The 27844-nt window shown below is 37.5% G+C and overlaps 1 protein-coding gene across 1 annotated transcript in view; it reads left to right on the top strand.

Annotated features, from left to right (window-relative positions):
- Nucleotides 1–625: 625 nt before the first annotated feature.
- LOC133557271 (ankyrin-3-like) overlaps nucleotides 626–27844 on the top strand; it is a 156443-nt gene continuing 129224 nt past the window's right edge. Inside the window, 1 exon segment of the mRNA XM_061907617.1 lies at nucleotides 626–984. Coding sequence (XP_061763601.1) covers nucleotides 865–984 — 120 coding nt within the window. The 5' untranslated portion in view covers nucleotides 626–864.

The raw sequence follows: 27844 nt of genomic DNA, 5'->3' as shown, positions 1-27844 counted from the left end.
TTTGCCCCACTGTATATATATATATATTTATATATTCATTCATACACACACACACACACACACACACATTTTCTACTGCTTGTCCCTCTCGGGGTGGCCGGGGTGATGTATTTATCCCAGCTGCACTGGGGAAAAGGCAGGTTACATCCTATATACATAAAATCTACTATATATATTCTACTTTATACATAATCTACTATATATATATATATATATATATATATATATATATATATACTTATATATTTATATATCATTGAGTTTAAGATAATTTTGCCAGTGTCGCCGTAGGCATGAATGGAGAAAGTGATGTCATTATTGGATTGATTCATCTCCTTCTTTTATTGTTTGCCGGCCGTGAATCCTCCCAGAATTCCTTGAGGCGTCACTCTCCTAATTGTGGGATGTTTCCATCATGGACGCTTCTTCCTGTCCCAGCAGGCCCCTCCCCCTCACCCTCACCCCCTCCCTTCCCCCCCCTCCTCCCTCAACCCCATTTCCATCGCCGTTCCTCGCTCTTGCGTCCCGTGGCGACGTGGAGGATGCATGTCAGGTGCGTCCCCACGCCTCCTCCTTAGTGGGTCAGGGACTGCAGCTTCAGACCCCCCCCCCCCCCCCCCCCCCACGGTGGACCCACCAGGGGGTTTTCTCTCGCCCGAGGATCCTATTTGGGAATCATTCCAAAAGCAGGAACCTCCTTCTTTGCATCCAGGAGCACATTTTTTTTTAAGAAGGATTGGGACGTCTTCCCCCCCCAGGAGCATCTTTGCTTCCACCTGTGAGCACGCAGGCCCCAGGAGGAAGGAAGGAAGGAAGGAAGGGAGGGAGATAATTACTGCCACCTGTGAGGATTATTAAGGCAGCATGGCGCACGCCGCCTCGCAGCTGAAGAAGAAGGCGGACGAGAACCTGGTGGCCGCCGAGGAGGAGAAGGAGAAGGAGAAGAAGAGAGCCAAGAGACGCCTGCGAGATGTCAGGAAGAAGGTAGACGTCACACACCTTTCAGGAGGAGACTGCACGGGATCTTACTGTGTGTGTGAGTGTGTGTGTGTGTGTCTATGTGTGTGTGTGTGTGTGTGTGTCTGTGTCTGTGTGCAGGTGTGTGTGTGTGTGTTGTGTCTGTGTGTGTGTGTGTGTGTGTGTAAGGGCTGCATCTGTCAGCAGTCACGCCCTGCGGTTGCGTGTGTGTTGTTTGCATGTGTGTGTGTGTGTGTGTGTGTGTGTGTGTGTGTGTGTGTGCGTGTGTGTGTGTGTGTGTGCAAACAGGATGTCAACAAACACACAAAGTTGAGACTAAAACATGCAAACATCTCTCAGGTGATCAGTAAATATCTGGATGGCTAATAATCAATAATCATTTCCTTTTTTGTTTGTTTTATTGTATTTATTTATTTCTTAAGTAATAATAATAATCATTTGCGGTTGTTTTTTATTTTTTTGTTTTATTTATTTTTATTTTTTTATGTTTTTATTTGATATTTTTTTGCAATAATAAATGTTTTCAATTTTTTTTTAATGTATTTTGCTATTTCGTTGATTGATTGATTTTTTTTTCAAATAATAATCATTTGCGTATGTTCTAGAGATTTGTTCTGTTTGAAAAAAATCATGGTTGACTTATTTTTTTAAATAGTAATAATTTGCGTTTTATTTTTTACATTTAAAAATATGTTTATTTCATTGATTTATTTATTTATTTTTCAGAAAAAAATAATAATTTGGGTGAAAGTAACGTGTAGCCGAGACTTGAGGTGTGTGTGTGTGTGTGTGTGTGTGTGTGTGTGTGTGTGTGTGTGTGTGTGTGTGTGTGTGTGTGTGTGACCTTATTGACCTGAGAGTTGACTTCCTGTCTAGATGGTCATGTGGTCAAATTAAATAACAAAAAAACCAATTTTATCCAAATTTTAAAAAGGTCGCATTTCGTGTTGGTGTAAAATAGTAGGAGGAGCCTAGAAAGACATGGTCTTACAGTAGATAACCACAATGTATCCTACTGGGCATCTTGCTATCCTCCATCATACAGTACTTTATTACACTGTATAATAGTGTATTACATTATAGTATACGGTATTACACTGTATTATACTGTAGTATCCTATATTACAATGTATTATACTTCAGTATATTGTATTATACTGTATTACAAGGTATTATACTTATCATACTTTATTATACTGTATATTACTGTAGCATACTGTATTATGCTGAAAACACTATTATACTCTATCATACTTTATTATACTGTATTACACTGTAGTATACTGTGTTATACTGTAATACACATAATTATATTGTATCATACTGCATTATACTGCATTACTACTAGTGGTAGTAGTGGTTGTAGTAGTGGTTGTTGTGGTAATAGTGGTTGTTGTGGTAATAGTGGTTGGGGTATTACTACTGGTAGTATTAGTAGTATTAGTAGTAGTGGTGGTGGTGGTTTTGTTTACATACTCAGAGTCAAATGACTGTAGTGTTTCAACGAATAACTAATAATAATAATACAAATAATAATAATAATAATGAGTATAATTAGAGAAAGATCGGTTCGCAGCAGAGTGTGAAGCGACCGGAATGAGAATCAGCACCTCCAAGTCCAAGTCCATGGTTCTCGCCCGGAAAAGGGTGGAGTGCCATCTCCGGGTTGGGGAGGAGACCCTGCCCCAAGTGGAAGAGTTCAAGTACCTAGGAGTCTTGTTCACGAGTGAGGGAAGAGTGGATGGTGAGATCGACGGGCGGATCGGTGCGGCGTCTTCAGTAATGCGGACGTTGTACCGATCCGTTGTGGTGAAGAAGGAGCTGAGCCGGAAGGCAAAGTTCTCAATTTACCGGTCGATCTACGTTCCCATCCTCACCTATGGTCATGAGCTTTGGGTCATGACCGAAAGGATAAGATCACGGGTACAAGCGGCCCAAATGAGTTTCCAGGTCTCTCCCTTAGAGATAGGGTGAGAAGCTCTGCCATCCGGGACGAACTCAAAGTAAAGCCGCTGCTCCTCCACATGGAGAGGAGCCAGATGAGGTGGTTCGGGCATCTGGTCAGGATGCCACCCGAACGCCTCCCTAGGGAGGTGTTTAGGGCACGTCCAACCTGTAGGAAGCCACGGGGAAGAAGACCCAGGACACGTTGGGAAGACTATGTCTCCCGGCTGGCCTGGGAACGCCTCGGGATCCCCCGGGAAGAGCTAGACGAAGTGGCTGGGGAGAGGGAAGTCTGGGTTTCCCTGCTTAGGCTGCTGCCCCCGCGACCCGACCTCGGATAAGCGGAAGAAGATGGATGGATGGAATTAGAGAAAGAAACATTCTTGTCTGCTTTGTGGTCCACAAGTTGGACATTCTCAATTTATGTTTTACATGTATTGTGTTCCATCTTGTTTACACTAGAACATTCATTTATGTTCCACCTTGTTTACACTTGAATATTCATTTATGTTCCACCTTGTTTACACTAGAACATTCATTTATGTTCCACCACGTTTACACTTGAATATTCATTCATGTTCCACCTTGTTTACACTAGAACATTCATTTATGTTCCATCTTGTTTACACTAGAACATTCATTTATGTTCCACCATGTTTACACTTGAATATTCATTTATGTTCCACCACGTTTACACTTGAATATTCATTTATGTTCCACCTTGTTTACACTAGAACATTCATTTATGTTCGACCTTGTTTACAATAGAACATTCATTTATGTTCCACCTTGTTTACACTACAACATTCATTTATGTTCCACCATGTTTACCCCGCGTGTTAACAACATTTGTCAACTGTTGAAAGCGCTCATTTTTGCTGGTAAAAAATATCATCACACGTCAACATCTCTAACATGTTTGTTTGGTCAGCATTGCAAAAGAAAATATGTTCTTAATTGTCCTACCCTGGACCAATACATGTCAACATGTTTTTCATACTACATTACCCAGAAGGCTTAGCGCTGTAGACAGGAACAGGAAGTAGATCAGAGCTACGTGCCACTAAATATATATATAGATATATATTTGTGAATGTGAGTGTGAATGTTTGTCTATCTGTGTTGGCCCTGTGATGAGGTGGCGACTTGTCCAGAGTGTACGCCGCCTTCATCCCGATTGTAGCTGAGATAGGCGCCAGCGCCCCCCGCTACCCCAAAAGGGAATAAGCGGTAGGATATATATATATATATATATATATATATATATATATATATATATATATATATATATATATATATATATATATATATTATATATATATGTATACACACATACAGTTGTGGTGAAAAATAATGTCATGGCTATATATATATATATATATATATATATATATATATGTATATATATATATATATATATATATATGTATATATATGTATATGTGTATATATGTATATATATATATGTGTATATATGTATGTATACGTGTATATAAATATATATACATATATGTGTATATATGTATATATATATGTATGTACATATGTATATATATATATATATATATATATATATGCATGAACATTTGCATGAAACTCTTTTCTTCCCCTTTGTAAGCAACATATTCAAGCAGAGAAATGTTGTGTGAGCATATTTGAGGAGTGAGCGCATGAATGATGAATGAATGATGAAGAGAGCAGCAAACAGGAAGACAGCAGTCCTGTTTGCCAAGAAGATGTTGTCTCTCTGACTGTAACCTCCCCCCCCCCCTCCCCCCCCCCCCCCCCCCCACACACTTTTTACTGGCACACACTCCTAGAGGACAATTAGTCAATGAACACCCAAGACACAGGAAGTACATCTTGAAAATATTGATTTGAGTCATTAATATGACTTTTTAAGGCAGCATGGTTGGACAGGGGTTGCTGCATGTGCCTCACAATATGAAGGTCCTGGGTTCGATGCCGGGACCCCGTGTTTTTCTGTGTGGAGTTTGCATGTTCTCCCCATGACTGCGTGGGTTCTACTCTGGCCCCTCCCACCTCCAAAGACAGGCACCTGGGGATAGGCCCCTCCCACCTCCAAAGACATACACCTGAGGATAGGCCCCTCCCACCTCCAAAGACATGCACCTGGGGATAGGTTGATTGACAACACTATATGATCCCTAGTGTGTGAATGTTGTCTGGGATGAAGAGGTGACTTCTCCAGGGTGTACGCCACCTTCCTCCCATGTGCAGGTGGGAAAGGCTCCTGCCACCCCGATTGGGACAAGTGGATGGATTGATAATAATAATAATTAGGAAATATGTTTTAACATCTAATGTGTTTACAAATTATTTTAAAGTCTAATATGTTTAGAAAATATTTTAACATTTAATATGTTTAGAACATCTGTTTTAAAATCTAATATGTTTAGAAATTATGCTTTAAAATCTAATATGTTTAGAATATGTTTTAAAATCTAATATGTTTGGAACATATGTTTTTTAATCTAATATGTTTTATAATCTAATATGTTTAGAATATGTTTTAAAATCTGATATATTTACAAAATATGTTTTAAAATCTACTATGTTTAGAAAATAGGTTTTAAAATCTAATATTAGAAAATAGGTTTTATATCTAATATGTTTAGAACATTTGTTTTAAAATCGGATATGTTTAGAATATATGTTTTATTATGTAATATGTTTAGAAAATATATTTTAAAATCTAATATTTTAAATTGTAATCACTTTGGAAAAAATATGTTTTAAAAGTGTTCATTGAGTAAAATATTTTTTTGCCTTTCATAGAATACGACTAATATTCATTTGTTATGTTTACGAATTATGTTTTAACATCTAATGTGTTTACAAATGGTTTTAAAATCTGATATGTTTAGAAAATAGGTTTTAAAATCTGATATTTAAAAATTGTTTTAAAATTTAATATGTTTATAAAACATTTTTTACACCTATGTTTTAGAATGTAATATGTTTAGAAAATGTTTTAACATTTAATATGTTTAGAACATATGTTTTAAAATCTAATATGTTTTAAAATCTAATATGTTTAGAAATTATGCTTGAAAATCTAATATGTTTAGAATGTGTTTTAAAATCTGATATATTTACAAAATATGTTTTAAAATGTAATATGTTTAGAAAATATATTTTTTAATATAACATATGTTTTAAAATCTAGTATGTTTAGAACATGTTTTTAAAATCTAATGTTTAGAAAGTGTGTTGAAATCTGATGCTTAGAAAATATGTTTTATGATCTAGTATGTTTAGAAAATATTTTTTTAAATCTATGTTTTAAAATCTAATATGTTTAGAAAATATTGTTTTTAACATTTAACATGTTTTAAGATTTAATGTTTAGAAATGATGCTTTAAAATCTAATAAGTTTACAAAAGAGGTTTAAAATCTAATATGTTTAGAACATATGTTTAAAAATCTGATATGTTTAGAAAATAGGTTTTATGATGTAAAAAGTTTAGAAAATATATTTTAAAATCTAATATTTTAAATTGTAATAATATTGGAAAAAATATATTTTAAAAATGTTCATTGAGTAAAATATTTTTTGTATGCAAATGCATTCCAGAAAAGGTTCAAATCCATCCATCCATTTTGCTCCTGTGGTGCTGGAGTCTACCCCAGATGAAAACAAAGATTGTAAGCTTGGTGAGCTCTCACTTTGTCAATAAAAGAAGCGGCTGGTTTTATCTTCCATCCTCCTCTTCCTCTTCTAAAGATGAAGAAGTGGGACACTCTTTTATTTCTGCTCAGTCAGCAGCTCCATCGCACGCCTCCTCCTCTTCCTCCTCCTCTTCTTCCTCCTCCTTTTGTGGAGTAAAAGCGTGACAATGTTGATCTTTTGTGAGTCGCCAGCGAGTGTTTGGCCCACTCATCTCTCTCTCCATGACATCATCAGCCTGTCAAGTTTATTTAAAGGGCCGCAGTTTGACCCTGGAACAGACAAACTCTATGACAAAATACTCTTTTGTTCCTTTAAATCAAAGTCATTCTTTTTTTAAACAAGAGCAGTATATTTTACGGTAAAAATAGGATATTAGCTGCCATCTTTATCAGTGAAACAACAAAGGTCACATTAAATGGTGCCGGTTTTTTGAAAGGTGAATAGGTTTTCAAAATAAAAGTTGTCCCGTTAAACAGATTGTAGATTTTACAGTAAACGTTTTCATGTTAAAAAAAGAATGTTAAAAGTAAAAATACCCCCCTTTTTAATTGACGGAATGGCATGTTGTTGACACAATGATTGTAGATTTTGCTGGAAAAAAAAGGTCATCATTTTACCTTAAAAATAACAGTGGTAGCATCTTTCAAATCACAGTAATGCATTGTAAAAGAAAAAACAATCAATAGATTTTAAAAATAAAAGCGATATTGTTTTTTTCATTCACAGTAATGCACTGTAAAAAAAAAGTCAATTAGATTTTAAAAATAAAAGCGGTATATTTTGTCATTCACAATAATGCACAGTAAAAAAAAAAAAGGCAATTAGATTTTAAAAATAAAAGCGGTATTTTTTTCACTGTAAGAACTACGGCCGTGGATTTTAGGACGGGGGAAAAAAAACATAATTTTTGTGCAAAAATGTTTTCCAGTATTGCACAATAAAAAATCAAATTAAAAAAATCTAAAGATTTTCAAAATTAAAGTCTTACTGTTTTTCATTCACAGTAATGCACTGTAAAAAAATCAATAGATTTGAAAAATAAAAAAGTGGTATTGTTTTTTTAAAAATACTGTAAAAATGACAACCAATGAAAAAACCCCCAGAACTATCAGAAAAAAACAAAATCAATGTTAAAAGTGAAGTTGTAGATTTTACAGTTTAAAAAAATGTGCATAATTCTACCTTAAAAATAACAGATGTACCATTTTTCAATTTCCAGTAATGTTCTGTAAAAAAATAGATTTTAAAAATAAAAGTGGTATTGTTTTTTTTTCCCCATTCACAGTAATGCACTGTAAAAACTAGGACTGTAGATTTTAGAACGGGAAAAAAATGCAATTTTAGTGTAAGAAAATGCTTCTAGTAATGCTCGCACAATAAAAAATAAAATGAAAAAATATAAAGATTTTTAAAATGAAAGTCTTACTGTTTTTCATTCACAGTAATGCACTGTAAAAAAATCAATAGATTTGAAAAATAAAAGTGGTATTATTTTTTAAATTCACAGTAATGTACTGTAAAAATTACAACCATAGATTTTACAATGAAAAAAAAACCCTAAAGCTATTATAAAAAAAAAAATCAATGTTAAAAGTGAAGTTGTATATTTTACAGTTTAAAAAAATGTGCATAATTCTACCTCAAAAATAACAGTTGTACCATTTTTCAATTCCCAGTAGTGTTCTGTAAAAAATAGATTGGAAAAATAAAAGTGGTATTGTTTATTTTTTCCATTCACAGTAATGCACTGTAAAAACTACAACTGTAGATTTTAGAACGGGGGAAAAAAATGCAATTTTAGTGTAAGAAAATGCTTCTAGTAATGCTCGCACAATAAAAAATAAAATAAAAAAAATCTAAACATTTTTAAAATGAAAGTCTTACTGTTTTTCATTCACAGTAATGCACTGTAAAAAATCAATAGATTTGAAAAATAAAAGTGGTATTATTTTTTAAATTCACAGTAATATACTGTAAAAATTACAACCATAGATTTTACAATTTAAAAAAACAAAAAAATTAAATGTTAAAAGTGAAGTTGTATATTTTACAGTTTAAAAAAATGTGCATAATTCTACCTCAAAAATAACAGTTGTACCATTTTTCAATTCCCAGTAGTGTTCTATAAAAAATAGATTGGAAAAATAAAAGTGGTATTGTTTATTTTTTCCATTCACAGTAATGCACTGTAAAAACTACAACTGTAGATTTTAGAACGGGGGGAAAAAATGCAATTTTAGTGTAAGAAAATGCTTCTAGTAATGCTCGCACAATAAAAAATAAAATAAAAAAAATCTAAACATTTTTAAAATGAAAGTCTTACTGTTTTTCATTCACAGTAATGCACTGTAAAAAAATCAATAGATTTGAAAAATAAAAGTGGTATTATTTTTTAAATTCACAGTAATGTACTGTAAAAATTACAACCATAGATTTTACAATTTAAAAAAACAAAAAATTTAATGTTAAAAGTGAAGTTGTATATTTTACAGTTTAAAAAAATGGGCATAATTCTACCTAAAAAATAACAGTTGTACCATTTTTCAATTTCCAGTAATGTTTTGTAAAAAATAGATTTTAAAAATAAAAGTGCTTTTGTTTATTTTTTCCATTCACAGTAATGTACTGTAAAAACTACAACTGTAGATTTTAGAAAAGGGGGAAAAAATGCAATTTTAGTGTCAGAAAAAGCTTCTAGTAATGCTCAATAAAAAACAAAATTATTTCGAAATTAAAGTCTTACTGTTTTTCAATTTACAGTAATCCACTGTAAAAAAAAAAAAAAGTCAATAAACCTTTCCATTAGTGTGTGTTGTTTTTACAGCACACTACTGTAAACTCTCGTTGTCACGGCGACTGAGCGCCCGTTTGGACAGATTGTTGAGAACGCACCAGATGGAGAGACGGGAGACGTCATCGAGTACAAATATTGACTTCTCACCGCCAGCCAGGTGTCCGTCCTGCACAGACAGGAAGTGTGTGTGTGTGTGTGTGTGTGTGCGTGTGTGTGTGTGTGTGTGTGTGTGTGTTACAGTGGGGTACATTTATCATTTCTGCACAGTCGTCACATTTAGTTGTTGTGTTGATTAATTGATGAGCATCTTTGCCGCCTCCATCTTTGTTCCTCCTCCACTCGCCTCTAACACACTCATTCGGGTGTTCCTGGCGGTCTCAGGTGTGTGTGTGTGTGTGTGTGTGTGAGATGGTGGTCTGGTTCGCTCGCTTCGGCCCTGCAGTTCGATGCCGAGGCGAGACGAGGATGCTGCGCGCGTGTTGCCATCCTCCTCCTCCTTCTGGACCAGAGTGCTGGGACTGCAGTAGTCAGGCGGCCAATCAGATGGCAGCGGGCTACAAGCAGTCATGGGCGGGGCCACACACACACACACACACACACACACACACACACACACACACACACACACTCACACACGGACACACACACCTCAACACCCGCCCCCCGTTGATGTGATAATAAGTCAAACATTGCGTATCGGTATCATTATTAACACTCATTGTGTGCATGAAGTTCCCAAGTTGTCCAGCAGGGCGTGACGACGCTCCTATGATGCAACAACAACAACAACGTCACAAACATGGTCACATGACATCATGGCACGCAGCAAAGTCAGCAGGAATCTATAGCGGAAATTCACCAGCTTGCGTCGCCATGGCAACCATTTTTAGTCCGTCTTTTGGAGTCGGGTGTCGTCAAGTGGAATGGATTATTAACTGTCTCTGTGTGTGTGTGTGTGTGTGTGTGTGTATGCTAATGAATCATATTCGGTACTATACCACCTTTGAAAAGTACCGCTCCCCTGCACCCCCATGGTTGTCACATTGCTGGTTTTAGAAGCTGAGGAGCATGTATGGCAGCGCACACACACAGAGTACTTCCAAGCAGACACAGCGTGTAGACAGAAAAGCAGAGGAGCATGTATGGCAGCGCACACACACAGAGTACTTCCAAGCAGACACAGTGTGTAGACAGAAAAGGTAGAAAGGATGCATTTTGGTGTGAAAAAGTCAAGATAAAGGTGAAGTTAGAACACTGAAACACCCTCAGGAAGAGCTGCTTTAACACATGCAGCTAACATCCCTCCGCAGTGTTTTAGCTACTTCTAAATCACTAATCCTGGTCTCCATGGCGACAAATAAAGTACGTTTCTTGCAGCTAACATTATCACTGGAGGATGAGGAATAGCTAAACATGCTTCACTACACAGCGTAGGAGGATACAATAGCATGCACCTGGGGATAGGCCCCTCCCACCTCCAAAGACACGCACCTGGGGATAGGCCCCTCCCACCTCCAAAGACATGTATCTGGGGATAGGCCCCTCCCACCTCCAAAGACATGCACCTGGGGAATAGCCCCTCCCACCTCCAAAGACACGCACCTGGGGATAGGCCCCTCCCACCTCCAAAGACATGTACCTGGGGATAGGCCCCTCCCACCTCCAAAGACACGCACCTGGGGATAGGCCCCTCCCACCTCCAAAGACATGTATCTGGGGATAGGCCCCTCCCACCTCCAAAGACATGCACCTGGGGAATAGCCCCTCCCACCTCCAAAGACACGCACCTGGGGATAGGCCCCTCCCACCTCCAAAGACATGTACCTGGGGATAGGCCCCTCCCACCTCCAAAGACATGCACCTGGGGATAGGCCCCTCCCACCTCCAAAGACATGCACCTGGGGATAGGCCCCTCCCACCTCCAAAGTCATGCACCTGGGGATAGGCCCCTCCCACCTCCAAAGACATGTACCTGGGGATAGGCCCCTCCCACCTCCAAAGACATGCACCTGATTGGCAACACTAAATGGTCCCTAGTGTGTGAATGTTGTCTGTCTATCTGTGTTGGCCCTGTGATGAGCAGGCGAATTGTCCTGGGTGTATACCGCGTTCCGCCCGATTGTAGCTGGGTTAGGCTCCAGCACCCCAAAAGGGACAAGCGGTAGGAAATGAATGAATGGGTTTATAAAGTCAGTAAATACGTCCCTGGACACATGAGGACTTTGAATATGACCAATGTATGATCCTGGAACTACTTGGTATCGACATGATCCATACCTAATCGTGTGGTATCATCCAGAACTAATGTCATGTATCAAATAAGAGAAGAATAAGTGATTTTTAAATTTGAACAGAAGTGTAGATAGAACATGTTAAAACAGAAAACAGTGCGACACCTACCCTTTACATCAGTATTTTTTAACCATATTATCATTGGTTTATTTGGTATTATATTTTATTGCATGATCTTGTAACTGCTTGGTATCAAATCGACACCTAAATGTGTGGTATCATCCACAACTAATGTCAAGTATCAAAGAAGAGAAGAATAAGTGATTATTACATTTGAACAGAAGTGTAGATAGAACATGTTAAAACAGAAAACAGGGCGACACCTACCCTTTACATCAGTATTTTTTAACCATATTATTATTGGTTTATTAGGTATTATATTTTATTGTGTGATCCTGTAACTGCTTGGTATTTGATCGACGCCCATATTGAATAAGTTATAGGATTATTACAATTGAACAGAAGTGTAGATAGAACATGTTAAAACATAAAATAAGCAGAAATGAACAAGTAGATGAATAATCAATTTTTACAGTTTGTCCCTCATAATGTGTATAAAATAATAGGTGTATAAATGACACAATATGTTACTGCAGACTAATTAGGAGTCTTTGTTTGTTTACTTACTACTAAAAGACATGTTATCACTATTTTATTTAAGGACTAAATTGCAATAATAAACATATGTTTCATGTATCAAAATATTTTAATTTAAAATAAACTTTTTTTTGTGGTACCCTTTATTTTAACAAGTATCAAAATACATTTTAGTACCGATAGTTTTAGTATTGGGACAAGCCTAAAACAATGTTGTATTTATGACAATTAATAGACATACTATACTATTTATTAGGGTGACAAAAAAGTTAGCAATTCTTATTTGCAGCAATTCTTACTCATCAAAAATCGATTTTGAAGTATTAATTTTTGTATTATTATTTTTATTTTGTATCTGTCCTAAGCAGCTACTTACACAAATCATAAAGAAGATGTAGTTCAGGGGTCAGCAACCTTTTTGAAAGCAAGAGCTACTTCTTGGGTACTGATTAATGCCAAGGGCTACCAGTTTGATACACACTTCAATAAATGGCCAATTTACCTTTAACTCTATGTTATTATTAATAATTAATGATATTTATGTTTGTGTAAACACTGATCATCTTAATGATTTCTCACAATAAATATATATAGAAACAGATAAATATAAAATAAAAAATGAAAAAAAAACTTAATTGAACAGTTTAAAAGAGGAGAAAACACAAAAACAATGAAAATTACATTTTGAGACATAGTTTAGCTTCAATTTCGACTCTTTAAAATTCAAAATTCAACCGTAAAAAAAGAAGAAAAAAACTAGCTAATTCTAATCTTTTTGAAAAAATAAAAAAATAAAAATTTATGGAACATCATTAGTAATTTTTTAAGATTCATTTTAGAATTTTGATGACATGTTTTAAATAGATTAAAATCCAATCTGCACTTTGTTAGAATATATAACAAATTGGACCAAGCTATATTTCTAACAAAGACAAATCATTATTTCTTCTAGATTTTCCAAAACAAAACTTCTCAAATAAATTCAGAAGACTTTGAAATAAGATTTAAATTTGATTCTACAGATTTTCTAGATTTGCCAGAATATTTTTATTTTATTTTAATCATTATAAGTCGAAAAAACTGAAGCTAAAATGAAGAATTAAATTAAAATATATTTATTATTCTTTACAAAAAAATAAAAAATACTTAAAAATTGATTTAAATTGTCAGGAAAGAAGAGGAAGGAATTTAAAAGGTAAAAAGGTATATGTGTTTAAAAATCCTAAAATCATTTTTAAGGTTGTATTTTTTCTCTAAAATTCTCTTTCTGAAAGTTATAAGAAGCAAAGTTAAAAAAAAATGAATTTATTTAAACAAGTGAAGACCAACTCTTTAAAATATTTTCAGGGATTTTCAAATTCTATTTGAGTTTTGTCTCTCTTAGAATTAAAAAAGTCGACCAGCTTGCTAGTAAATAAATACAATTTAAAAAATAGAGGCAGCTCACTGGTAAGTGCTGCTATTTGAGCTATTTTTAGAAGAGGCCAGCGGGCGACTCATCTGGTCCTTACGGGCGACCTGGTGCCCGCCTTGGTGACCCCTGATCTAGATGATCTATATCTGCTTTAACCATTGACTTATTATTTTTATTTCACTTTTTTTAAATGTTTGGGTAGAATTGTGATGAAAAAAAAAAGGGGGCGTGTTTTAAAAAATTTTTTTTAAGTATTATACAAATGTATCAAAACTGTTTATTTTATGGAGGAATGTAGTTCATCATACACGTAGCAGCCAGTGTTATTAAAAACAAGTATTGTGCATAATGTCGGGGATAATTATCTATCAACTCAATTTGGACACATTTCTAAATTGATGGACAAATGTCCAAATAATTTTGTTTGATCACAAAAAAAAAAGACCACAAAAAGAGTAAAAATAAATAAAATAAAATAATAAAAATAATAAGTTTCATGTCCCAAAAGGAGTAGAAAGAAGCAGAGCCAGAAATTATTTTGTAAACCATTGTTTGCTTCCTTTTTTCCAGTGAATTATATTTATATAGCGCTTTTCTCTAGTGACTCAAAGCGCTTTACATAGTGAAAGCCAATATCTAAGTTATATTTAAAGCAGTGTGGGTGGCACTGGGAGCAGGTGGGTCAAGTGTCTTGCTCAAGGACACACCGGCAGTGACTAGGATGGCGGAAGCGGGGATCAAACCTGGAACCCTCAAGTTGCTGGCACGGCCACTCTACCAACCGAGCTATACCACTCCAAAAAATAAATATCAACAGTGAGTAGATAGTTAAATTACCGTATGGTTGACATCATTCAATGTTATAGATCAGTGTTTTTCAACCACTGTGCTGCGGCACACTAGTGTGCCGGGAGATGATCTAATTTCACCTATTTGGGTTAAAATATTTTTGTAGTCTGCAAATGATGTGTTGTTTTTAAGTGTGGGCAGAGTAACCGTGTAATACTCTTCCATATCAGTAGGTGGCAGCCACTAGCTAGTTGCTTTGTAGATGTCGGAAACAGCGGGAGGCACAGTGAAGGCAAAATGGTGTCTAATGCTTAAACCAAAAATAAACACAAGGTGAGTTTCCCTAAGAAAATACATTGAAGCTTAGGGAAGGCTATGCAGAACCAAACTAAAACTGAACTGGCTACAAAGTAAAGAAAAACAGAATGCTGGACGACAGCAAAGACTTACTGTGGAGCAAAGATGGCGTCCACAAAGTACATCCCAACATGACATGACAATCAACAATGTCCACACAAAGAAGGATGCAAACAACTGAAATATTTGTGATTGCTAATACAAAGTAGATGTGGGAAGTATCGCTCAAAGGAAGACAGGAAAACTGCTACAGGAAAATACCAAAAAAAGTAGCTGTTTGTCCGACAAAGTGTGTGTGTATTGTGTACTTTACACACTCTGTGTTACTTATCACATACATGACATGAGACGGAAGGACAAACTTTAGCAATGCTAACGTAGCTATGCGAGCTGCATGCTAACATTACACATCATGCTAGATTAGCATGTTTGCCAGAAAAACACGAACTTGTGTCTGAAGCTGACTGACAGACTGATTGTTTTAAGACGTGTAGCGAAGCCTCTTTTTAATGTGCAGGCATACTCGCTACATGAAGCAGGCTCGCGTCACAAACATCACCGTTAGAACCTCGTTAAGGAGTCATCAGCCACCTCTTCCATCCACACACACCTTTCTCCGTGGCGGTCGGACGCTAAGCCGACGCCTCCTCCAAAGTCTTTTGCTTCTTTAAATACCCGATCAACCTTCTAAAGAGCAATAATCTCCTGGCCCTGCAAAGCCTCGTCTGCTGTCTTGGAGTATTTCTGTCTGTCTGTCTGTCTGTCTGTCTGCGCTATTTTGGAGGCAGAGTTCAAGGCCAGCCGGGCGCAGGATTTGTAGCTTCTGGTCTACAACATGGTGTCCTTACATACCTTCTGGTCTACAACATGGTGTCCTTACATACCTTCTGGTCTACAACATGGTGTCCTTACATACCTCTAGTAGCTTCTGGTCTACAACATGGTGTCCTTACATACCTTCTGGTCTACAACATGGTGTCCTTACATACCTTCTGGTCTACAACATGGTGTCCTTACATACCTTCTGGTCTACAACATGGTGTCCTTACATACCTCTAGTAGCTTCTGGTCTACAACATGGTGTCCTTACATACCTCTAGTAGCTTCTGGTCTACAACATGGTGTCCTTACATACCTCCAGTAGCTTCTGGTCTACAACATGGCGTCCTTACGTAGCTTCTGGTCTACAACATGGCGTCCTTACATACCTTCAGTAGCTTCTGGTCTACAACATGGTGTCCTTACATACCTCCTGTAGCTTCTGGTCTACAACATTGTGTCCTTACATACCTTCAGTAGCTTCTGGTCTACAACATGGCGTCCTTACGTACCTTCTGGTCTACAACATGGCGTCCTTACATACCTTCAGTAGCTTCTGGTCTACAACATTGTGTCCTTACATACCTTCAGTAGCTTCTGGTCTACAACATGGTGTCCTTACATACCTTCAGTAGCTTCTGGTCTACAACATGGTGTCCTTACATACCTTCAGTAGCTTCTGGTCTACAACATGGCGTCCTTACGTACCTTCTGGTCTACAACATGGCGTCCTTACATACCTTCAGTAGCTTCTGGTCTACAACATTGTGTCCTTACATACCTTCAGTAGCTTCTGGTCTACAACATGGTGTCCTTACATACCTTCAGTAGCTTCTGGTCTACAACATGGTGTCCTTACATACCTTCAGTAGCTTCTGGTCTACAACATGGCGTCCTTACATACCTCTAGTAGCTTCTGGTCTACAACATGGTGTCCTTACATACCTTCAGTAGCCTCTGGTCTACAACATGGTGTCCTTACATACCTTCAGTAGATTCTGGTCTACAACATGGTGTCCTTACATACCTTCAGTAGCTTCTGGTCTACAACATGGCGTCCTTACGTACCTTCTGGTCTACAACATGGCGTCCTTACATACCTTCAGTAGCTTCTGGTCTACAACATGGTGTCCTTACATACCTTCAGTAGCTTCTTGTCTACAACATGGCGTCCTTACATACCTTCAGTAGCTTCTGGTCTACAACATGGTGTCCTTACATACCTCCAGTAGCTTCTGGTCTACAACATGGCGTCCTTACGTACCTTCTGGTCTACAACATGGTGTCCTTACATACCTCCAGTAGCTTCTGGTCTACAACATGGCGTCCTTACATACCTCTAGTAGCTTCTGGTCTACAACATGGTGTCCTTACATACCTTCAGTAGCCTCTGGTCTACAACATGGTGTCCTTACATGCCTGTAGTAGCTTCTGGTGTACAACATGGTGTCCTTACATACCTCCAGTAGCTTCTGGTCTACAACATGGTGTCCTTACATACCTCTAGTAGCTATTGGTCTACAACATGGTGTCCTTACATACCTCTAGTAGCTATTGGTCTACAACATGGTGTCCTTACATACCTCCAGTAGCTTCTGGTCTACAACATGGTGTCCTTACATACCTTCAGTAGCTTCTGGTCTACAACATGGTGTCCTTACATACCTTCAGTAGCTTCTGGTCTACAACATTGTGTCCTTACATACCTTCAGTAGCTTCTGGTCTACAACATTGTGTCCTTACATACCTTCAGTAGCTTCTGGTTTACAACATGGCGTCCTTACATACCTCTAGTAGCTCTTGGTCTACAACATGGTGTCCTTACATACCTCCAGTAGCTTAGAAGTGTGAACCACAGATCCCTTCCTCATCAACAACAATGTGTGAAAGTCAACAATGATTCCCATTGATCATCCAGAACCTTATATTTTTGAGCCCGAACACAAAGAGGTTGACCAATGAGTTTTAGAGCGTTATTGTGACACTACTACATTAGCATTAGCAACATTGCGTGCCGCCTTGTGTTCAGTGTCTGAAGGATAACGCTTCTCTCTTCCTACTTCCTAAATGTGCCTTTTGAGATGCTCCAGCTTCTCAAGTAAATTTAAAAAGGACAATTTTGTTTGACTTCTTGATTAGAAACATTTCCAATACGAGGTCACGACATGTCAATGGAGTATTGTTAGCGGTTTTCAGAGGTTATAACGGTAATAATAGAGGACCCTCTATCTGTTGATGCAATTGTTGGATATTTATTTAGCATTTTGAATGCATAAAAGCATTTGTTCTTGTCTTACATAAGTATTGTGAATGATAAACAGCACATGTTTTTGCCCATTTCCAGTATGGCTGCCCTAATAAGATGGTCAAGTCATGTAGAATCTATAGAAATTGCCTAAGATATATGTGAAAAGTAGTGTGGATGGATGGTGGTAAGGGGGGTATCAGGGTTAAAAATAGCGCCCATTTTTGGGAATTTAGGGTATTGTAGAGCTATGAATACATACATTCATTTGAATGGTAAATTCCTGGAAATTTGGGAATCCAGAAATTTTTCAAACTATCGATACTAACACAATTCTCCTCGATGATATGATTGGTTTGGTGTTGGAATTTTTGGAATCCGTTGACAAATGTTGACGTAGTAACAGTTGGAATTGAGAATGGGTATTTCGGAATTCCTGGAATTTCGGGACAACCAGAAATTTGTACAAGAAAACAAAGAGTAACATTTGTTGTTCCAACTAAGAGGAATGTTTTGAAGGTGGAATGGTCAGAAATGGTTGACAAATTTGGACTGTGAAAACTTTCCAGGAAGAGATGAAAATAGGGCTTTGGAAAACCGGGAATTCTGGAAATTCCTTGAATTTTTTTAAACTTGGAAAATGGTAGTTTGATTGTCCAAGGTGAGGTGAGTGTGTGGATGGTGCAACACTTCCAATCGGGTGAGAAATGTGGGATATGGAGAGGTTTGTAAATTGCCCATTTATTTTCAACTGGGAGAAAATTCTGGGAAATTCTGTGAAAACCGGGAATTTTGTGAAAGGGAAAACATGTTTTTTGAGTTAGATGTACGTATGTGAAGAGTAGTGTGGGTGGATGGTGGAAAGGTAGGAATCTGGTTTAAAAATTGCGCACATTTTTGAGAATGTAGGGCATGGAGAAATGTGGGTATGTCCATTCCTTTGAACGGGAATTTTCGGGAAATTTGGGAAAACTGGGAATCTTGCTATCTGCTAACTTGTTAGATATATTATTTAGCATATAGAATGCATAAAAGCATGTGTGTTCTTGTCTTACATAAGGATTGGGAATGATAAACAGCACATGTTTTTGCCTATTTCCAGTATGACTGCCCTAATAACATGGTCAGGTCACGTAGAAGCTACAGAAATTGCAGAAGCTATTCAACATGGCTGACTGAATTTGTGACATTTTGGGATGTTCAAAAGGTATTTTCACGTACTTTGTAAATACAGTTGTTTATATTTAATGACAATAACATTTCAAGTCAATTTGTTGTTCCACTTTACTGCTCCTTTAAGGATGTATGTTAGGTTTGTGGTTTCAGGTTTATGGGCTGGGGTGATGCTAGGCTATAGGCTGCTAGGAGGAGCCCGCAGCTACACAACAGCTGAGGACACAATAGCAAACAAGCTAGACATGAGATCGGCCGATATTTGGCATTTTAGCCTATTTTTGATCAGTTATGGCCTTATTTTTGTGTTGTTTTGTATTTAAGGTCTAAATAAGCACTTTTTGAGAACATTTCCTTAATGTTATTTTTATTCACGCTCTCTCATACTTTCTCAAAAAGTCAGCCGTCTTGAAAAATATTCCAACTGTAATTTACGTGCAGGAGCTCAGAATACTTGTTATTCAAATATCGAGAATATTTCCTAAACATTACAAAGTATAAAATGCATGTAGATGAGTTATTGTCATGTAGACAAATGTCATGTGTTGTTAAGAAATGTGATGTTGATGTTCCTCTCACACACACCTCATAAAAGGTGTTTGATGTTTTAATGATCAAAGAAAAAAACAACATCAAACATTATATTTCCTAAAAACTAATGTTCAAAAGTCTTGTTCAGCTGTTTATTGAACTATAATATTCCGATTTTGATAACGTTTCTTGAAAATGAATATCAGCTACAAATATCGCTTATGGGCCTCCTTGACTACTATTGATCAGTATCTGTATCGGCCCTAAAAACACAGACTGGTTGATTTTTGTTCCAGACAGTTGATAATAATTAAGTGTTTTTCATACCTACTAATATTTGAATCGTTTAATTTGCTGATATTGGATCGATATCAGTATCATTCCCTACTCATTATTGTAACAAAGGTGACAAAGTCAATAACCCAATTTTAATGTATGGGTGTACATATGTATTTATATATGTGTACGTATATATGTATATGTACATGTATGTATATTTATATGCATATATGTGTATATATGTATATATTTGTGTTTATGTATGCATGTATATATGTATATGTGTATATATATATATATACATATATATATACTGTATATTTATATATATATTAATATATATGCATATATATTTATACTATATATATATATATATATATATATATATATATATATATATATATATATATATATATATACATATATATATCTTGATTGGATTATCCAGAGAATAGTGCTCGATACCGTGATAGAGTGCAATATGTATGTGTGGGAAAAATCACAAGACTACTTCGTCTCTACAGAAGTGTTTCATGAGGGGTTCCCTCAATCATCAGGAGATTTTAATGTTAGCATTCACATACAATGGTTTATATAGTGCATAGAGTGGGTGGCTACAGGCAGGCGTAGGGTGTGGTGATTGGCTCATGTGTTACCTAGGAGGTGTTTGCGTCTGTGGCGGCATGTTGAAATGATTTCACTGCGCTTGTTGAGGGATGGCAGGTCTGGATGATATATAATAAACAGTTTCTCTTATGTAAAGTGTTGGGTTGCGCTTTTTTGTATGATTTAGTGATGCTTTTGTCCAGTAAAGTGTTATGTTCTGGTATGTCCATTCTGCAGAAGTTTGTGGTAATATATATATATATATATATACTTAATTTTCCTAAGGGAACTCTCCTGAACGAATCAATAAAAATCTATCCATCTATCTATCTATCTATCTATCTATCTATCTATCTATCTATCTATCTATCTATCTATCTATCTATCTATCTATCTATCTATCTATCTATCTATCTATCTATCTATCTATCTATCTATCTATCTATCTATCTATCTATCTATCTATCTATCTATCTATCTGTGTATATATGTATGTATATGTATACATATGTATATTTGTTATATATGTAAATGTATGTATATATGTGTATACATACAGTATGTATATATGGTATATATGTAAATGTATGCATATATATATATAAGTATATGCATGTATGTGTGTATGTATATATAATTATATATGTATATGTACATGTATGTATATTTATATGCATATATGTATTTCTGTATATGTGTATATTTGTGTTTACTTATGCATGTGTGTGTATATATACATATATGTACATGCATATATGTACATATATATGTGTATGCATATATGTAAATGTGTATACTGTATATACATATGTATGTATGCGTATGTATACATATATACATATTCATAAATAAATACATAAATAAATACATATATAAATATATATACATATATAAATATACATATATACATTTATATCGTGATTTAGGGCTATATAGGTAAACATTGAGATTACGTGGACATACTCAAGAAGGATGCAGGAGCTCAGAATACAAGGAACTGGAGAATTTGGGATGACTGGAAGCAATGATGGAAGGCTCGTCTTGAGGACGACCTATATATATATATATATATATATATATATATATATATATATATATATATATATATATATATATATATATATATATACATACATACATACATACATAATAAATATATATATATATATATATATATATATATATATATATATATATATATATATATATATATATATATATATATATATATATATATATATATATATATATATATATATATATATATTATGTATGTATGTATGTATATATGTATATTATAATAATATATTATTTTTTCTGTTTAAACCTAATGGCTTTTTAAACCTAGGATGGCTTTTGATACTCTGTATGTTGTCAAGCAGGTGTTTGGACATTTTGAAAGAATGCCAACGTGTCCTTTATTAGCATGCTAATGTTTACATGCTAATGTTACCATGCAAACAATTGAAAGTTAGCTTTTGAGCTCTTTTGGAATGTTTGAACCTATAAATCCTCAATTTGGGTACCTGAAGTTCAGGGCACAAATTAAATGGTTGACTGAGACTGTAATAAGTAAATGATTAATCAATAATCAAATAAATGGCAATGATGTTTATCGCCAATAGTTTGTGGGTCAATATATTGTTAGAGTTTACAACCTTTGACCCTAAACCTCCTTGGGGGGAATGAATAACAGGATCACACACACACACACACACACACACACACACACACACACACACACACACACACACACACACACACACACACACACACACACACACACACACACACACACACACACACACACGTGTGGCAAGTTGATATGAGATTAGCGGCGGAACTCTTCCCCCATGCTCTGGACTTTCTCACCGCATGCCAGGTATTTTTAGCCTTGACAATAAGGCCCCCCACGGACCACCCCCCCTCCACCACCACCCTCCTTCCTCCCCCCCCTCCCTCCCATAAGGACGTGTGCTATAGCGAGTGCAGGCGACCACGCTCGGGTTTCACACTCCTCACTGCAGCTGAGGCTGAACATGGCGGTGGAGGAAGCGCCGGACTGTCCCGTGGTAAGTCTCACCCCGGGACGGGCAGGGGGCGTTCAGGGCCTGTTGGGAATTTACTGTACTCCGGACGCCGGAGGGGGATGCTGCGGAACGCTCGGAGGGGGACATTCTGGCGATCTTCTGTTTTTACTGCGGCTCTGATTGTGCTGTACATCAAGGATGAAGATGGTGATGATGAGGATGGTGCGTTCAGGTGTCCTGGGAGACAAACAGCTGACCTTGGACGCTAAAACAACAACACTCTTAATAATAGTCAGCCTGTACATTTGGATCAATATTGGAATGATCATGTTGTTCTGGTCATGTGACTGGCATGAGCACTCCTTAAAATTGTTATTATTAACCCCCCCCCCCCTCGGCGCAGCAATACGAGCTGAAGATCATGTTAGCGGACATGTTTGCTAGCAACGTACAGAAGTGCATTCTAAAGTTCCAGAATGTCCCAAATGTTGACGTGCGTGAGGAAGGTCAAGCGCCAAAGAAAATAATGTTCTCACTTATCCTCACGGTTTACCTGACACGTGAAACGTAACAGATTGTAGCCCAGTGTCACATCTCTTCAAATGTGTTTTGTGGCAACTATTGGGTGGCTGGATGCTTGAACGGTCAGAATCGGGTTTGAAATAAGCACAGATTTTTGAGAATTTAGGGCACTGTAGAACTATTAATACGTTCATTCATTTGAAGGGGAAAATTTCAGGAAATTTCTGGAAAACCAAGAATTTTTGAAACATAACAGCACAATTGTCCTAGATCAGGAGTCACCAACCTTTTTGAAAGCAAGAGCTACTTCTTGGGTACTGATTAATGTAAAGGGCTACCAGTTTGATACACACTTAAAGTCCTACTGAAATGAGATGTTCTTATTTAAACGGGGATAGCAGCTCCATTCTATGTGTCATACTTCATCATTTCACCATATTGCCATATTTTTGCTGAAAGGATTTAGTAGAGAACATCCACGATAAAGTTCCCAACTTTTGTTTGCTAATAAAAAAGCCTTGCCTGTACCGGAAGTAGCAGACGATGTGCGTGTGACATCACGGGTTGTGGAGCTCCTCACATCTGAACATTGTTTACAATCATGGCCTCAAGCAGCAAGAGCTATTCGGACTGAGAAAGCGACGATTTCCCCTTTAATTTGAACGAGGATGAAAGATTTGTGGATGAGAAAAGTTAGAGTGAAGCACCAAAAAAAAAAAAAAGCGATGGCTCCAGGCGGCAGCAGTGTGAGCGTTTCAGATGGAATTAGACACATTTACTAGGATAATTCTGGAAGATCGCTCAGCTGCTTATTGTGTTAATAGTATTTTAGTGGGATTGTAAAGTCATACCTGAAAGTCGGAGGGCTGCGGTGAACGCCAGTGTCTCTGAGAGAAGCCAATGGAGGAGCCAAGATCACAGCTGCCTTTTTTGACAGCTGCTGCAGGAGGACGCATAATCCACTGATGTCTCCGGTAAGAGCCGACTTAATATCACAATTTTCCTATCCAAAAACTTGCTGGTTGAAGTAGAGAAACATGTTCGCTTGACCGCTCTGTGTTAAAGCTTCACAACAAACAAAGAAACACCGGCTGTGTTTCGGTTGCTAAAGGCAGCTGCAATCCACCGGCGGCAGCGGCGATAAACAAGAAGAACGTGGCGTTGGATTATAATTACACTTTATGTACATATTTATTTACATATTTATATAATATTTGTATATTTATATAATATGTTACTACAAACTCCATTCACAGACAGAGTCCCATTGCTTTTATGAGCGGTCGAGCGAGTCAAAAGCCGGGGGGGGGGATTTTTTATTTTATTTTTTTTTTTTTTTTATTTGTGGCGGCCGTAATTCTTTCATGGCGGGCTGCCACAAATAAATGAATGTGTGGGAAACCCTGGTGTGTGGATGGTGCTATGCTTCAAATGGGGTGAGAAATGTGAGATATGGAGATGTTTGTGTACGGCCATTTATTTTCAATAGGTTGTCATTCCTGGTAATCTGGGAATTTTCAGGATTGTGAAACATGCTGGCTTGAATGTGAGAGAATGTGTGGAAGTTGGAAAGGTTCCAATCAGATGGGAAATGTGGGATGTGTGTGACACTCATTGGTACTTGAACTTCAACTTAATATGCACTAGATTGTTAATATTAATTGTTAATGACCACTCATTCTCAATGGGGAGAAAATTCCTGGAATTTTGTGAAAGGGAAAAGATGTTTTTAGTTCTTATTATATGTGAAGTGTAGTGTTTGACACTTTTTAGATCTATGAATACGTTCATTGTGCTGAAAATTTGAATTTTCCTGAAGGAACTCCCATCCATCCATCCATCCATCATCTTCCGCTTATCCGAGGTCGGGTCGCGGGGGCAGCAGCCTAAGCAGGGAAGCCCAGACTTCCCTATCTCCAGCCACTTCGTCTAGCTCTTCCCGGGGGATCCCGAGGCGTTCCCAGGCCAGCCGGGAGACATAGTCTTCCCAACGTGTCCTGGGTCTTCCCCGTGGCCTCCTACCAGCTGGACGTGCCCTAAACACCTCCCTAGGGAGGCGTTCGGGTGGCATCCTGACCAGATGCCCGAACCATCTTATCTGGCTCCTCTCGATGTGGAGGAGCAGCGGCTTTACTTTGAGTCCCTCCCGGATGGCAGAGCTTCTCACCCTATCTCTAAGGGAGAGACCCAAACTCATTTGGGCCGCTTGTACCCGTGATCTTATCCTTTCGGTCATGACCCAAAGCTCATGACCATAGGTGAGGATGGGAACGTAGATCGACCGGTAAATTGAGAGCTTTGCCTTCCGGCTCAGCTCCTTCTTCACCACAACGGCTCGATACAACGTCCGCATTACTGAAGACGCCGCACCGATCCGCCCGTCGATCTCACGATCCACTCTTCCCCCACTCGTGAACAAGACTCCTAGGTACTTGAACTCCTCCACTTGGGGCAGGGTCTCCTCCCCAACCCGGAGATGGCACTCCACCCTTTTCCGGGCGAGAACCATGGACTCGGACTTGGTGGTGCTGATTCTCATTCCGGTCGCTTCACACTCGGCTGCGAACCGATCCAGTGAGAGCTGAAGATCCCGGCCAGATGAAGCCATCAGGACTACATCATCTGCAAAAAGCAGAGACCTAATCCCGTGGCCACCAAACCGGAACCCCTCAACGCCTTGGCTGCGCCTAGAAATTCTGTCCATAAAAGTTATGAACAGAATCGGTGACAAAGGACAGCCTTGGCGGAGTCCAACCCTCACTGGAACTCCCCTGACGGAATAAATAAAGTACTATCTAATCTAATCTAATTCATTTGAAGGGAAATTTCCTGGAGATTTCTTTAAAACCAGGAATTTTAGAAAATATTGATACTAGCACAATTGTGCTAGATTATATAAATGGGTTGGTGATGGAATTTTTTTAATCGATTGAAAGATGTTGACGTAGTAACAGTTTGAAATGAGAATGTGTATTTGGAAATCCTGGAATTTTGGGGAAACTGCAAATTTGCATGAAAAAATAAAAAGAGTAACATTTGTTGTTCCAACTAAGAGGAATGTTTTAAAGGTAGAATGGTCAAAATGGTTGGAAAATCTGGACTGTGAAAACTTTCCAGGAAGACGTGAAAATAAGGCTTTGGAAAACCAGGAATTCTGGAAATTCCTGGAATTTTTTGGAACCTGGAAAATGTTAGTTTGCTAGTCCGGGGTGAGATGAGTGTTTGCTAGTGTGAGCTGAGATGAATGTGTGGATGTTGCAGTGGTTCAATCAGCTGAGAAATGTTACAAAAATTGCTCATTCCTTTATAACGGGAAAAATGAGCCGGGAACTGTGGGTAATCTGGGATATTCTTGGACACATTTTTTTGGGGAGCTCAATTTTTTCATAAAGGAAATATTTTAATGTGATGGCAGCTGCCTCTCATTTCTGATAGCATAATAATAATAATAATAAATAGATGTTTTGGTGTACAATGTTAAATGTTTGGACATTCACACACTTATATCATAATAATAATAATAATAATAATAATAGTGTGAATGTGAGTGTGAATGTTGTCTGTCTATCTGTGTTGGCCCTGCGATGAGGTGGCGACTTGTCCAGGGTGTACCCCGCCTTCCGCCCGATTGTAGCTGAGATAGGCGCCAGCGCCCCCCGCGACCCCAAAAGGGAATAAGCGGTAGAAAATGGATGGATGGATAATAATAATAATAATAATAAATAGATGTTTTGGTGTAGAATGTTAAATGTATAGACATTCACACACTTTTATCATAATAATAATAATAATAATAATAATAATAATGATAATAATAATGAATAGATGTTTTGGTGTAGAATGTTAAATGTTTACATTGACACACTTCCATCCATCCATTTTCTACCGCTTATTCCCTTTGGGGTCGCGGGGGGCGCTGGTGCCTATCTCAGCTACAATCGGGCAGAAGGCGGTGTACACCCTGGACAAATTTCCACCTCATCGCAGGGCCAACACAGATAGACAGACAACATTCACACAAGATCCCGAGCCCGGGATTGAAAGCAGGACTACTCAGGACCTTCATATTGTGAGGCAGATGCACTAACCCCTCTGCCACCGTGCTGCCTGTGAGTGTGAATGTTGTCTGTCTGTCTGTGTTGGCCCAGCGATGAGTGGCGACTTGTCCAGGGTGTTCCCCGCCTTCCACCTAATTGTAGGTGAGATAGGCACCAGCACCACCCGCAACCCCAAAAGGGACAAGCAGTAGAAAATGGATGATAATAATAATAATAATAATAATAATAAATATATAATTTTTTGGGACATTGTGTTACTGAGGTAGTGGGCGTGGCCTAGTGTGGCTTTCACTTCCTGCTGCCGTCGTGCAATCTGAGACGTTGAGCCACTTCCTGTTTCTGCTGTCCTCTAAGTCTCTTTCACGGCCTCAAAGCGTCTCCATGACGACCAGGGATGGCTACCTGTCTTTCACCTTTGTGCCAAGTTGCAGGACCTGGGGATAGATAACCATGGTCAAGGATTTCCCATCTTTTAGTACTTTTGTGTGTGTTCATGAAATAGTTGAATAATAATACTACAAATGTTTAATGTATTGTTCATCAGTAAAATTATATCAACTTTGTTTTTATTCTTCCACTTCTGAGTGTCATTTGCAACCGTGACTTCATTTCTGATCACAAGTGTTTTGCTGTAGTCAGGAAGTAGTCTTTGCCACTCTTGTATTCTTGAGACAAAGTGTTTGTACTGTAAGTTAGAGCTGGCTGATAAAACGATACCAAT

This window comes from Nerophis ophidion, linkage group LG08 (genome assembly GCF_033978795.1).
Source record: "Nerophis ophidion isolate RoL-2023_Sa linkage group LG08, RoL_Noph_v1.0, whole genome shotgun sequence".
In the NCBI taxonomy this organism is placed as follows: Eukaryota; Metazoa; Chordata; class Actinopteri; order Syngnathiformes; family Syngnathidae; genus Nerophis; species Nerophis ophidion.
The sequence above is the reverse complement of the archived record's forward strand: the minus strand, read 5'-3'. Positions and strand labels throughout refer to the sequence as shown.